The sequence below is a fragment of the Vombatus ursinus genome, unplaced genomic scaffold (genome assembly GCF_900497805.2).
Source record: "Vombatus ursinus unplaced genomic scaffold, bare-nosed wombat genome assembly UNPS02014804.1, whole genome shotgun sequence".
Classification (NCBI taxonomy): domain Eukaryota; kingdom Metazoa; phylum Chordata; class Mammalia; order Diprotodontia; family Vombatidae; genus Vombatus; species Vombatus ursinus.
The window spans coordinates 11,751,918-11,766,897 of NW_020954582.1; the positions used below are offsets into that span (position 1 = coordinate 11,751,918).

A 14,980-nucleotide genomic window follows, 5' to 3' on the forward strand; every position below is an offset into this window, starting at 1 on the left:
AATGTTACATATGGAAAGAATTTCATTCAAAAGTGTTAAAATGAAAATCTTTTGGTATTTCAATGGATAAAAACTTCAGTTACCTGGAAGATGTATTCATATGGAATACTGCATCTCCCAACAGTGATGCTGTGCCAGTGAAGTGTTATTTATATGGTCTCTTAATATTTCAAAACTTGATTAGAACATCTTAATCTTATGACATAATTGCCAAAGGCAGTTACATAAAATAATCGTAGTTTAAAGTTTAACCTACAAATTCAAGAAAACAGCCTCAATATAATAAAACAAAATACTTCTTTGATTTTTGATCCCAAAAAGTTAGAGCAGGGGGTCTGCAAACTACTGTATGCTTTTGTAGGGCCAACAAGCTAAAAATGATTTTTTACACTTTATAATTTATTTAAACTTTAAATTTCTTTAAAAATATGAACCACCATTCTTAGTCTGGGCTGGTGGACTTGGCCCAAGGCCATTGCAGATTCTTGGTCTAAAGGAAAAGGTAGAGCACAAGGGCTTCATAGCAACCCCATATGGGGTCGCGCCCCACAGTTTAAGAAGGCTGCAGTGGTCACAGGTGGAAGAAGTTTAAGAAGCGCTAATGTAAACAGTGGTGCAAACTGCTTCACTCTTACTTTTAAGGTTCACTGGAGAAACAAGTACAATGTTACCAACACAAAGAATAAAGTAAATGCAACCAAGATGCTATATTCCAATGTCATCTTGTCAAGAATTTCAAAGACAGAATAGAGGAGTGAAAGAGAAACATTCTAACAAATGGATTCACTCTATCCTGTCCGGGCACTCCTGTCAGACTCACGATGGACCCTGAAATCAGTGCCACAGGGGGTAGCCCCGGCACAGCTCAGGAGGCCAGAGCAAGCAAGCTTAGAATGTCTGACTGTCCCTTCAGCAGCCTGGGCCTGGGCCTGCCCACAATAAGCTTATACTTGAGCTATTATCAGCATTAACATCACCGACCCCTGGGGTATCCAGATCAACTTTGTAATGATTTTGTTAACAGAAGATGGGCTCCCAACAGATTTTCTAATCACCGGAATGCCAGAAATGCCAATCGTCATAGCTGAAACACCCTACATGCCGTTATTCATTTTGCTTTATCATCACCTCATTGCACAACTGTCCTTTGTTCTATTTATTATAAAAAGAACAGAGTAGGTGAGCAATAAAAAAATCCCCATTTTATCCTTCTTAGCCTAAAGGCAGGCAGGCAGGGTTTAAGGAATTGCCTTATTCCTTGGGTCTGTCAAATACTGACTTAGAAATTCTACCTATCCATCTGTCCTGTTTCTTACTTGCCCTAATACAAGTGTCAGCTGGGGGATAAAGGTGGGGACACTGGGCGCCCTGCTTAGCCAGGATGTCCCATGACTGTTTCATTTGACTGGTAAGGAAGGCCCTCCAGGTCCCTCTCTGAGCAGCAGAACAGGCCTAGACAATATAAGAGAATGACTTTTTATTTAGAGGAAGACAAGAGGACATGTGGCCGCTGCTTATAATTACAGGCAGTCCCCAAGTAACAAACAGGCACCATGTTCCAAGTGTGTTCCTGAGTTGTTAGATAAGAACACATCTCATTGAAACAATGTTCAAAATGATGGCTAGGTTTCCAGGCTAGCACTGCAAGATGAGAATGGGATGATGATGACAGCTAACATTTGCACTTGGGGGTTTGCAAAGCCCTTGCATACCAGCACAATACTGTATTTACATTAGAAGTAACAACTCACATTTATCAAGTCTTTTCAAAGCACTCTCTTCACAATCACCCGGTGAGCAAGGCAGTACCAGATGAGCCCCATTTTCCAGACTAAGGCCCTGAGGCTCCAGCAAGTGACTTGTCCTCCAAGTCACTGGCAATGGGTTTAGGTAGGTCAGGTTAGGAAAACGGGATGGGGGAGGGCAGAGAGAATAGAGGCAAGATCCCTGGGATCCTAAGATAATCCAGGAAAAACACTTTGCAAACTTTCAAATGCTGTATGTATCAGTTATTACTACTACTACTACAATTATTATAGTTCTACAGTGAAAATCACTGTACAATAGACTATATTATCAGCATGCCATTGACTCAGCTTTCATAAAACCTAAAGAAAAAAGTGGTTGGACATGCAAGACTAGACTTCTCTCTACCCAACAACATACTCAACACCAATCTGTGAACAATTCCCTAGGATGCGAAGAACCCACAGAGGTTACCGAAGTGGGCAAAAAGTGCATTCTACCTTCTGGCACCGGGCCTCAATTCGAGCTTGCTTCTGGGACTTCACCCCCTGCTCCTCATTTCTACCCTCTTCGATCCCACATAACAAAGCTAATCCATTTTAAAAGTTAAAAAAAAAAAAATTTGTTTTTTGGCTAGGCAATGGGGTTAAGTGACTTGCCCAGGGTGACACAGCTAGTGAGTGTTATGTGTCTGAGGCCGGATTTGGACTCGGGTCCTCCTGAATCCAGGGCCGGTGCTCTCTCCACTGCGCCACCTAGCTGCCCCTAAAAATAAAAATTTCATTTAGATCTTTTCTCCCCCATCCCTGTCCTATCTGAATGACTTCATCTTCACCACAGAACCATTACTAGTAACATGAACATTTAGCTCAGCAAAATGAACCCACACTCCAGCCATGTGTGACAACACAGGCCTCACTTGGTCGCCCAAGGCTCTGCAATCTAGTCTCTTCTCCAAATGACAGTCTTGACAACGTCTATCGTGTCCTCCTGAGATGCCCAGTTTCGTCTCAGTCCTTACATGGAGTGATATCCTAAGGCCCCTTCTCATCTGGTCCCTCTTCAGGTGATGGAGGGCTCTGGATAGACTTTTGCTCATTTTATATATACATACATACATATATATATATACACACACACACATTTATTCTCTCTCCTTCATTTTATCTTAGTTGTGTCCTCCTATTGGTAGATGCTGTCCTCAAAGGCCTGACTCGGTTTTCTAGCAGGTAAAGGAGCTCTGGCCTCCCCCAATATTCCGGCACAATCTTTAAGGGAAACCCTGCTCTCTCTCCAACACAGGCAGGCCAGGCCAGGCCACACTAAAGTCAACTTCATGACAGCAGGATACACAAAGATGTGCTGGGATGCTCACACTCCTCATACTGTCTCTGGGAGCAGTTGGGGCCAGACTCTGCTAGGGATGCACTTGTGCCCCTCAGGCACAGCGAAGTCACCAGGGTCCCAGGGAGGCCTCCCCGCTCCAGCTGGAGCTGGCACTTGACTGGCCTAGTTTTAAGGGTCCAGCATCAGCACCACCACACAAACATGCCATGAGAAAAGGACTTTGGGGGAATGTAACTTGCAGAAAACCGCAGGTACTGATTAGAGCAGCAGTCAAGAGAAGGACAGTGAAGCAAACAGAAACATCCTGAATTTTCTTTCTTCACCCCCCCCACCCCATTCTACCTTTTCCTTAGGGAATGTGGAGAGATGAGCAGTAGAACATCTTTCTGCATTTCCCCAAACCTCTAATTTTACAGGTGGAGCTAAGCTAAGCATAGAAATTCTTTACGTAGCCTGGAAGCTAGGAGGGGGAATTGGGCTCTCACTCTATTGTAGAGGGGGGTGCAAGGGGGTCTCAGGAACAATCCAAGTGGAACTCAGTGACTTATAAAAGACCTGATACTGCCACAATACACTCATCTCAGACTTCTTAGATTATGAGATTTTCTCTCCTTTCCTCCTATCTTGGGTTAAAAATGTGTCTCTCTTCTGGGATGAAAATTTCTCTCTGACATTACATGTCTTCTAGCTCCAGCTTCACCTATTTTATATTTTTAGTATTTTAAGTGTTAGAAATCTGGATTGTTATTTAGCAAAAACTCTCAAGCACAGCTGTAACTCCAAGGAGAGAGATAAAGAGTGTCCAAAAGCAGTTAGGGGATGAATTGCTGGAAGCCTCACCTTACCTCTCATACCAAGGCTAATATGCTAGGACTTGTTTCTATATATTAACAAGAGAAAAAATATGTGCAAAGCAAGAAAAGAAGCAATTCAAAGGATAATCACATTCCTCCGGGTTTCAGTTAAATGTTATGCAGGATATTGAGAAAGTTAAACAAGCAGGATAAAAAATATTTACCTGGGCTTGAAGACTCAACAGAAGGCTAAGGGAAAAAAAGGAAAAAAAATTAGCATTTTTCTAGAGATACATATGTGTATATATATGTTTTTACAAATACAAATATAATAGGATCTAGTCTCAAGGATAGAATTACAAGATGTTACATGAGTATTACATTTCTTTCCAAAGCTCTGAATAGGTTAAGAAACACTAAAACCTCTTATATAATTGTATCCTAGCTGCTATATTTAGCCAAGCTAAGGGAAAATGCACCATTTTGGGAATTTTAAAAAAATTCCTGAGTTTAGAAACTAAGCCCAAAATGTAATATGGTTTCAGATTATTCAAGAAGCAAAGACAGACTCCTCTAATTACATAGGTACAATGTAAGATATTAAAATCTAAAATCATAATGTTGCCTATGAATTTGGGGGGAAAAGCAGAGGTAGGTCAATTTCTGGCTCATCAGTTGGGAGACGAAAGTACTTAATGTCAAATATTTTATTTTAAACAACAGTGAACTGGTAGAAAGTATAGAGAAAAATGCAAAATTGGTCATAGAATAAATAAGTCACTATACTCCCTGTTAGGTTTACTAGTCCTGGTTTCTGTGCCCTTTAAGTAAACTATAATCTAAATTTACATCCTCTTTCCTAGCATACCTGTAACAATTCAGAAAGAGTAGACATTTTAGATACGAAGTTGGACAGCAACACGTAGAGTAGCTAAAGCCACTCTCCAACCCGTTTTTCTACCTAGGTTTTAACCTGTATTTGAGGTTGCAATGAAACCTCTTTCAGCAGGCACCTATTTAGATGATTATGTTTACTGCTCTGCATTTGTTACCAGCTTTTGTTTAGGAAAAATGAATACAAAATGTTAATAGTTGAACCACCCCTTCAAATTGTACTATGATTTTTGTATTAATTTTTCAAATTAAAAGCTGCATTTTTCACAAGAATTTGCTTGGGGAAAGGGCCAAGAATGGCCAAGACAGGAATGAAGGATTTCAGTCTGGAAGGGCCCTTAGGAGGCGCCCCTCACCCAATCTTACAGATAAGGAAACAGAAACACAAGAAGCCAGTGCCTTGCCCAAGACCACCCAGCTGGGGCAGTGACTGATGCTTCTGACCAGGCAGAGTCCAAGTCTTCCAGGGCTTCTCTCATGGTGTCACACCACCAATCTCTGAAGAGGTGGGCACTGACCCCAAACCAGAGAGGTGACCTACAACCTCTTCACAGGCAAGGCTGGCCTGACAAACCAAGCTGCCCAGGTCAACCAGAGCCACCTGCAAACTCTAGGTGGTTCCTCAAAGTTCCCTTCTCTTTCCCACCAAAATACACATAAAGAGATCTGGCCTTTGATGCCTCCAGCCAGCATTACAAATGACCGGTAGGTAAGTATGGGCCCTTGTTGGGTTGGGCCCCCCCCCCCCCCCAACCTTGGGAGGGAGGGACCCACTGCTACCCCCATTTAAAGATGAAGAAAGTGAATTTGAGAAAGGGTTAAGTCACAGACTCACATTTGTGTGAGGCAGGATTTGAATTTAGGTCTCCTGGCTGTAAGGCCTACCACTGCTCTGCCAGGACACCTAGCTGTTTGTGTGCAATACAATTGTTCTGACTGGGAAGGAGGCTTCTCTTCAAAAAACAGTCAAGATCTGTACCCGAGGTGCATGGAGGTAGTAGAGAAAGTTACTGACTGAAATAATTATAAAAGGATATCCAGCTGCTTATGTTTCCAGGAGGGCCCTACGTTTCTAGCTGAAAATAGATTTACCCATCACACCAATTGTCGTCACAGTCCCAATCAATATTTTAAAGAATAAATCACCGTGTACATGCATTTAGACTCTGCCTGCTTATCTCTCTCTGGACTCAGGTCTGCTAGCTACCAAAAGAAGCCAATTATGGGTGTTGTTCTCTTTTTAGTAACTTTCCAAGCAGCTCAAGCTTAATTAATAAGAAAACTGGAGTTCTGGATAAAGCAGAAACTTGAAAGAAATACTTCTGAAATAATCAATGACAGCCTCTCCCTCCCCCCATCACAATTTTCCTGCAATAGCCCTTTGGTAGAAGAGAAAAGCATAACAAATCTTACAGAAATAGGTCTGTACCGATATTAAATATGGAATAAAGCATAGGTATCAAAAATTTTTTTTGGGGGGGCAGGGACAGACTGTTTAACAGGGTTTGTAAAATGGATAGAACACTATACAAGTACAAATAAACTCCAACAAATTCTATGGTATCTGCAAATTCATTATGGGATGGATGGGGCCTCCCTGAGGCTCAATTTCCTTATCTGAGAGTTGGGGCTACCTCTCAAGTCCCTATCTTTCGGGGCTGGAGTCAGCTGAGTGAGATAACAGCAGCAAAAAGCGGGTATGCTAGGTGCTTAATCAGCCTGGCGTTACTAGCTTTGCTGAGAGCCAAAAGAACAGAAGTGGGACAAATGTCCTCTTTGCTCTGAAGCTCTGATTTGGGGAACCAGTGGGGTCATGGAAAGGAGACTTGGGGCCCGGGGTAAGGGGTTACCTATGTGACCCTTAAGTCACACTCCCTGGGTTTCAGTTTCCATAGCTGTAAAATGAGGCTGTTGGATGGGATGGTCACCAAGGGTCCTCTTTCCAGGTCTAGACCAAGGATCCTGTGACGTGGGAAGTGGGTGATCGTGAGGCAAAGCTCGTCACTGAGAAAAGGTCCTCCCTCTCCTTTCTCTGTTAAACGAGGGCTTCTCGGACTGAAAAAAACAGCCACCTAAGTCTTCTCCAGTTCTTCCATAGGGGCTCTAGGTAGCTTTGTTTCTAAAACTGTTTTTGCCTGGAATTTCCCCTTATGCGTTCTTTTTGACCAAGTGCCCATGAAGGAAATTTGTTAACAAAATCACAACCCTTTGAGTTCTGAAAAACACAAATGCCTGCTACACATGATACTACTTTTGGCAGTCTGAGATCTCCTCCAGTACTCTTCCAAAGGTTCAAATCACAATCCTCTCATGTCCTTTACCTTGGGTCTCTTGGCTCTCTCCTTCAATAAACCCTTCTAAGGGAGTCCCTAAAAGGACAGCACTATCGCCCACAGCAGTCCAGCCTACTTTTCTTTCTTATATCTCACCCTGGGCCCAGCACCTAGTCTGCCCACCCTTCTTAGTGCCTGTCCAAGCTAGATGTACTGACGGACCCACTGCACGGAAAGAACCCAGCAATTCTCCTCCCCTTGGGTTTCCTAAGGCAGAGCAGAGCAAGGCCCAACACCCAAGCCATTGGACCAGGCTTTCCTCAAGTTCTCCTAGGAGTCATGTGAGCAGCAGAGTCTAGATCTCTATAATGAGCCGTCTTATAGCAGTGATCCATTTAACACACTGCTATAAAATGAAATAAAATTTAACTGTCAGATGGGTGAATTAATAGATTTATGAATACTATGTATCATTTAATTTGAAATTACCAGGTTTACCAAATTCAATTTGAATGGTCTCTTGATTAGTTTAAAACCAGAAATAGTTTTAAGATCTGAACTTCAGAGATAATGCTTTAAACAGAAGCTGAAAAAAATTCTCACATAAAATAGAATTTGGGGTGAATTCTACAATAGCCTTGAGAATGAAATTCCACGAGGTTTCTTTTTTTCTTTTATATTTAAAATGTGAGGCCAGGTGCCATACTACTTAGCATTTCTGAAGGTTAATGACGTCACACTGGGTACTGGTTCCTGTCTATACCCCCAACGCAAAACCTATGCCTGCCACCAATAAAGTTCAGCTGCAGACATTTAAAATGAGAAAGAAAAAAAAGATTTCATCAACAGTGTTACGTAATTACAAATGAATTCTGGTAATAAAGTATTCTTTTCCTCTTAGTTGAAAAACAGTGACAGAAAAGGAAGTGTACTTGTTTGAGCGATTAAAAACCTTCCTCATAACAAGAAGACCTGGGTCCAAGTCCCAGTAAAACCTGTATGACCCTGAGCAAGTCACTTATCTTTTAGGCTCTAGGCAGCTCCCTTAAGAATAAGCTGAAAATAGGGCAGCTAGGTGGTACAGCAGGTAGAGCACCTGCCCTGAAGTCAGGAGGACCTGAGTTCAAATCCGGCCTTGGACCAAACACTTGACACTTACTAGCTGTGTGACCCTGGGCAAGTTACTTAACCCCAATCGCCTAAAAAACCAAAAACAACACAAAAAAAACCAAAAACAAAACAAAGAAAGAATAAGTTGAAGACATGGCTTATGTGGAAATGTGTATGACTTCACACATACAACCAATATCATATTGCTTGCCTTTCCTATGGGTGGGAGAGAATTTGGAACTCAAAATTTTACAACATGAAAGTTAGAATTTCTTTACATGTAACTGGGAAATATTTAACGAAATAAAAATATATTAAAAAAAGAATACGTTGCACAGAAGGTGCCAGCTTGCATTAAGAGAGGCAATTTCCCAATAGGAGCTACCTTGGCTGGCGGGGCCATTCCCATCAAGGAAACAGCTCTAGTCCCTATTTCTTTTGTGCAGCCCCGTAGGTAGTTCTTTTTATGACGGGTATTAAATATCTCCCCGCTGGGGTGTGTGTGGGGGGGGGTCGCCCTCAGGCGGAAGGATTTTGTTGGTGTAGGTGTTCCCTTACTAAGATTTTAACCCCCTTGGCACAGAGTTGCTCTGGCTAAAACGATTCATGCCCCTGGTGAGCAGCTCTCCCCACTTAGCAAGGCTGCTTAAGACTTCAGACTCCACACAGGCCATCACCCAGCTCAAAGACTTGCCAGCTAAGTAGGACCTGCCAGATCTCAGACTTTTCTAATGCCTTCGGGGAAATGTTTCCAATGACAGAAAGATATAGCTATCGTTAAATTAATAAATTAACTAGTTTATTGCTTTTGTGGATGATAAATACAAAATAAGAACAAAAGCCCAAACCACCAGAGGCACTCAGTGGTCTACCCACTTTGCAAACATCCGTATTTCTGACTAAAGTCATGCTAAAAACCCTGGAATGAGCCTGGGCTCCTCTCACTCCCATTCACTGAAATAGTTAGGATCTCATTCAGTCTCATTACCAGCAGCCTAACCGAGGCTCTAACCACAACTTCACATGAGAACTAATGCAAGAGCTCCATTTCCCCTCCCATTCCTCCAGATACCGGAGACTGCGACTCCCCATGGAGTCAATTTCTAAGTGTTGTTAAGTCGATCTCCCCACCAGCTCTCCCATCCTTACCCTTCTCTCCCCTTGCCCGGCCACAGCCATACTTTAGGCCCTCATTATTTCTTGCCTGGACTATGGCAACAGCCTCCTAAGGAGGCTCCCTGCCTCAAGTCTTCACACCAAAGCAGGGGGATGAGGGAACTAACTCCCTCTCCCAAAAGTCAGCCTTGCAGAAATGCCAGAGCAGGAGCTTCAAACTCAAACAGACAGGAGGCCTCTAAGCTGTACAAAAGGGTCCCTGTGAAGGCATTACTGACTTAGAAAACCACATAGTGATGTTATCTCTGTTCTATAGTATTTTGGGGGGGGGGTGGGGGTTGTTAAATAATCTGGTTCAGGCTGAACCAGCTGCATGTTTGACACTTCTGACTCGGGGCCCAGAGAGCTGAAGCCCAGGGTCACACCCCTAGTCTCTGCATTTATTCACTAGGCCTAGCATTCCATTCCTCCTCCTCCACCTGGATCTAAGCCTTACTGGCCCTTCCCTTCCCGTTTCAGGTAGGGTCCAAAAGAAAGCCCATCTCCAGGGAATTTGTGAGATCCTCGCTATCACAATCATTCTCATGCACTTAGAGATGGGCCCATTTCTGGCTCTTGAACCTCTCCACCTCACCTTCAGTGGTCACTGGTCAGATACCAATACCCAGACTTGGTGGTGCCCTGTTCTTTACTAGGCACTGCGAAGGATTTCTACAGACTGGAAAGCCCAACACTTTGGGTTCCAGCACCAAAGCTACTGTCACCTAATCTTTGTGACAACTACTGAACTTAATTCTACATATGAACTAAATTGACTGAGATGTAAAATTCAGATTTGCACTGACTTTACAACTTAAAAAAAACATTTGTGATCAAAAATATTGCTTTTGAAAAAAAAAAAAAGGTCCCAGTTACAACTCTTGACACCAATACTTTTTCGGGAGAGGAAGCTCAAATTTACATTTTTCTCTTTTTTTTGCATCACAGACCCCTTTGGCACTCTGGTGAAGCCTCTCATTCTTATAATGTTTTTAAACGCCTAAGCAAAACACTATCACAAAACACAAAATAAGATCATAAAATCAATCATCCTGAAAGTTAATCAGAATGTTAAAAAAAAAAAAGGTTCTAGACCCCAACTTAAGAACCCCTGATCTAGAAACTGGCTCTTCCTCAATCTTCTCCTTCTCCAAATAGCAAACAAATGCATAATGTTGTTTAGAATTCATTATTACTCGATCCTTTGTCCTAGCTCCCTCAAGGATCTGGGTCTTAACTCCAAAGACTTCAGCCATTTGGCACCTGGGTGACTGACTCCACAAGGCACCCCATACTGAGATCCGAAGGAAGAAGTGAAATGACTTAGCACTTGAGAAGGGTGCTTAACAAAAACAGACACAATGAACTTGTACAGCCAAAATTTTCCTCCAAGTACCTGAAACTCTATTTTAGGCTGTCCAGCATTTTCTGAAATCGCTCCAATTGCTGAGAAATGAACGCCATTAACCAATAAAAAGTGGAGTATGAACTTTGTCTTTCCTTTTCAACTGTCTCATCTGTTCTAGATTTTATGTAGGACACAGAACAAGGGTTTTTTCCCAACAGCCCCGTCAGTAAGACCATCGACAGGTATCTGCAGGATATGAAATAGGAAAAGCCTCACATAAAGGCACCGGGAGGCCCCACTCTCCCGCCAGCCGCCCAGGGCAGCGAGGGGCCGGCTACTTGGGTCACTGGCGACCTCTGGGGACCCTCCACCTCCAAGCCTGCGCTTCCGTGAAATGGGCCCATCCCCGGGAGAACGCCCTGGCCACGAACCAACGCCCCCCAAAAGTGCCCAAACTTCGTGCGCCCGGCCCGGGCCCCCCAGCACCGTCGGCCCGCGCTCGGGGAGCCGCTGTCACGCCTGCGGCCAGCGCTGAGCCAGCCTTCAATGCTCTGTTCGCCGAGCCCCCCCCCCCCGGCACCCCGGGGGCCCCCGCCTTCTCCCCTCAAACTTTGGTCCCGCCCGGCCCTCCCCGCTCTCCGGACAGCCCGGGCCGGGGCCCCGAGGGAAGGGCCTGGGTCCGAGGCCCGGAGACCGCTGACACAGCCCGCAGGAAGAAGAGCCGGGGGTCCTCGAGGGCCGCAGAGCACCCCGCGGTGCGGCCCAGCCGCTTCCGCCCCCAGCCCCCGCCCCGGCCCCCGGGGCAACTTTCCCCGGCCGGGCCCCCGCCCTCCGGCCGTCCGGCCGCCCGTCCCAACTAAGTTCCGGGGAGGCCGGAGCGGGGCAACAGGTGGGCGGCGGCGGCGGCGGGGCCCGGGCCGGGCTCCCCCCTCCCCCCCGGGGTCCCGGGCCGAGGGGGGGGCTCCGAGCGGGGGCGCCCGCTCCCTTACCTCCGCCATGTTGGCCGCACTGACGGGTCACATCTCCGCGGCGGCGGGGCGGGGGCGGCGCGGGGCGGGGGGGGGGGGGCTGGGGCCGGAACCCGGATGTGAGCCGGCCCGGGGCTCGGGGGGCCGGCCCAGCCAGGCGGCGGCTCGCGCTGCGACGACGCTGCTGCTGCTGCTGCTGCTGTCGCTGCCGCCCGGGCTGCCCAGGCTGCTGCCGCGGGCCCGCGAGCGCGCGCACGAGCCGACTCCCCCCTCCCGCCCTGGCGCGCGTCCCGGCCGCTACCCCTCCCCTCGCGGGATGGGCGCGAGAGCGCGCCGCGGCGGGGAGGGGGAGAGGCGGGGCGCGGGAGCGCGCGGGGCCCGGGCGGCTCCAGCCCCGACGAGCCCAGGCCCAGGGGGCGCCAGCGCGAGAGTCCGCGGAGGGGGCGCACGTAAATGGGACGCCGACCGGGTCTCCCCGCCTGGCCCCCAGACCCCTCCCCCCAGGCCCGGGGAGGACCCGAAGCTCGGTGCACGGGGCCCAGACGGCGGCCAGGGCTCTCCGGATCTCCGGGCCTGAGTTTGGGGCCGATGTCTTCATTTCAGCCCTCGATCCATGGGTCAATAGGGCAATCTCGCCCCTCCCCCCACACCACCATCGCACCCAAGGGGCAGCACTCCCGCGCGTTCCCCTGAATAGCCTGAATTCAATCATGCCATTTCTGGACGGCCTCTGCCTCTAAACGGCCACATCCCCTCGCCCCCCAGAGTCGGTCCAGCGGTGAGCTCATTCACTAGGGCCCATCACAGCGCCCCCCCCCCGCCCCCCCCACCGCGGCCCCCCCCCCTCGAGCTGCAGGGAGAGCGAAGGGCTTACGACGTGCCCCATTTGGTTTGAAGCGCATTTTGATCCAAATGAAAAAAAACGACAACCAAGTGACATCTTTACCGAAGAGAACCAAGGCCGACCGACACCGGCTACGCGGATACGTGGAAAGAGGGTGGCCATGCGCACAAGGCGGAGGCCACTGCGGCCACGGCCACATCGGATAAGGACAAAATGGAGGCCGGGGGGGGGGCCTGACAACGACGGGGACCGGCGATACCGCAGCAGCTGCGGACGCGCGGCAAATGCAAACGTCAGCAATAGTCGATATGATGTTACACTTTCCAGATTTATCAAAAGGATGCTTGAGATACAGTTGCCAGAGAATGCTGACTGGGGTAAAATGTGCAAAACGAAAAAAAGAAAGGGTTTTGTGACTAAGATTCCACAAGAATCACTGCCCACAATTTCAAATACTTATTTAGTACAGATTTAGAAAGTATGTTAAATTTTTAGCACTAATCCTTGGAATCACTGGAAAATCTGTAGACGAGGGTGCAAGAGGACCTTTTCGGAGGTCTACGTCTGCAGTTAAAATGCCCTTTGCTAGTAACTTTCATTAAAAACAGCAAAACTGAGGAGATGATGTAAAAATGACACCTTGACCCAAATTAAACGGCAAACTTAAAACTCAACCAAAAAGAAACCAACACAGTTTAGCAAACTCTTCTCACTTGAGATGTTAGATCCTTCTTCCTATTGCAAAAAAATTAGGAGCAAATATCTAAATATGCCCAACAGCTACAACAATACACAGCAGGTATTTGAGTAATTTTGGTGAATACTCTCAACTGGTTTTCCATTGAACAAGTTACTTCTCCCAAGGCCCGAGGAAACATATCACTGTTACGATGAAGATGACATCGGTGTCTCTTTGGGCCAAATCATTCGTTACAAATCAGGTTCAGACTGTGCAGCTACCCAACTGAAATGTATCTGAAACCCCAGTCTCATTTTAGCCGGCCTTCAGCATATCTAATTTCCCTCCAAAATGAATGAGCTTTAAATTGTATCGTCTGTAGATTTCCACTTAGAAATGACACTCTCCATGGCAAATGGCTAAAAATATCTGGATTTTATAAAAATGGAGGACGGTGCTGATGCACAGCAGATGTCAAGCTGCCACAAACCGGCTTAGAAAACCACAGATTAACATTACCTATGCTGGAGTGCGTTTTTATTCATTTTGTTTAATCTCCTTCGGGTGGCCCTCTAGCGTCGAGCCCCAAGAACTGGCCTCCCAGTCACCAAGATCTGGCTGTGACACTGGCACGGTCATTTAGGCTCTAGACGAGCGCCCACGAAAATCAAGAGGGCCCTCCCTTGGCCGGGGGCACGTTAACGATAGTTCACATTCGCATTCTGCGGATGCCTATCTGGACAGGCCGACCGGGAAAAGCCCCACGAAGACGCCGGCCGTCTCCACCCCGAGCCCCCGCAGCTCCACGTGGGGCTGGGGGGGCCGTCCGGCATCCCACCCCCCACCTCTTGGGGGGGCGCCGACGCACGTCTGCGGCCGCCTCCGGGAGAGGCCGGGCACCACTCCCACCCGGGGGCTGGGTCGGGAGGATCGCGGGGCACCCCTGTTGGGCTGCCTCCTGCCCGTCTGCACCCTCGTTTCTCGCGCACCATTTACCAATGCACCCCCTGAACTGCCCACCCCCGGGGGTCACCGGGTTCCCGCGGGATCATCGCGCGGGCCCCGGCCGCACTCACACAATGCAAGGCACAGGCGGGACGTCCGCGCTAATCGAGGGACCCGCTGCCCCCCCCCCGGCGCCCCCCCCCCCCCCCCCCCGCGGCCTACCAGCATCACTTCCGGCTTGTCGGGGTTGAACCGCAGCCAGTTGGTTCTTAACCACGCCCGAAATTCAGCCAGGCACTGGGAGAAGCGGGCCACCACACCATCTGCGGGGAGAGGAGAGGGGGTGAGGGGGGGGGCCCGAGACTGCGCCCCCCCCCCCCGGGGCCCCGGCCCTCCCCGCCACTTACAGGCTGGGCCTGCGCGCCGGGCGCCTCCCGGGACGCGGGGGTAGCCCCGGGCTTGGCCGCACGGCCCCTCCAGAGCTCCGCTCCCGCGGCTCCCCGCCCCTCCCCCTCCTCCTCCCCGCTCTTACGGCTCCCCTCCCTCCCTCCTTCCTTCCTCTTCCCTTCCGCGGCCCCGCAAGCTTCCGGCCAGCACCCTCCCTGAGCCCCTTTCCCCTCCCCTTCCCCTCCTCACCCCGGGGCGCCCCCCCACCCCGTCGCGCTCCTCGCGCCAGGAAAGGGGCGGGACCGAATCGCTCGGCGCCGGAGTGGGCGGGGCAGGGCGGGGGCGCGGACTGCGCGGCGCCGCCGACGGGCGGGGCGGGGCGGGGGCGCGCGGCCCCACCCGAACTGGCTCGAGGCGCTAGAGGCCCAAAGCAGCCCGAGGCGCGCGCGCAGCTGCGCGGGGGGGGGGGGGGGGGGGGGGGGGGGGGGGG

The 14,980-nt window shown here is 48.8% G+C and overlaps 1 protein-coding gene across 2 annotated transcripts in view; it reads right to left on the reverse strand.

Annotated features, from left to right (window-relative positions):
• MIER1 (MIER1 transcriptional regulator) overlaps positions 1 to 14,553 on the reverse strand; it is a 62,282-nt gene extending 47,729 nt beyond the window's left edge. The window contains exons 1-3 of one of the 2 annotated variants that reach the window (XM_027874024.1): positions 14,511 to 14,553; positions 14,326 to 14,426; positions 4,112 to 4,136 (exon numbers count right to left, since the gene is read on the reverse strand). In XM_027874024.1, the coding sequence (XP_027729825.1) occupies positions 4,112 to 4,136; positions 14,326 to 14,331 (31 nt within the window). In that variant the 5' untranslated portion in view covers positions 14,332 to 14,426; positions 14,511 to 14,553. Of the gene's footprint in view, positions 1 to 4,111; positions 4,137 to 11,656; positions 11,719 to 14,325; positions 14,427 to 14,510 lie in introns of those variants that run through there. The other variant, XM_027874023.1, reaches the window with a different exon arrangement.
• Positions 14,554 to 14,980: the final 427 nt, after the last annotated feature.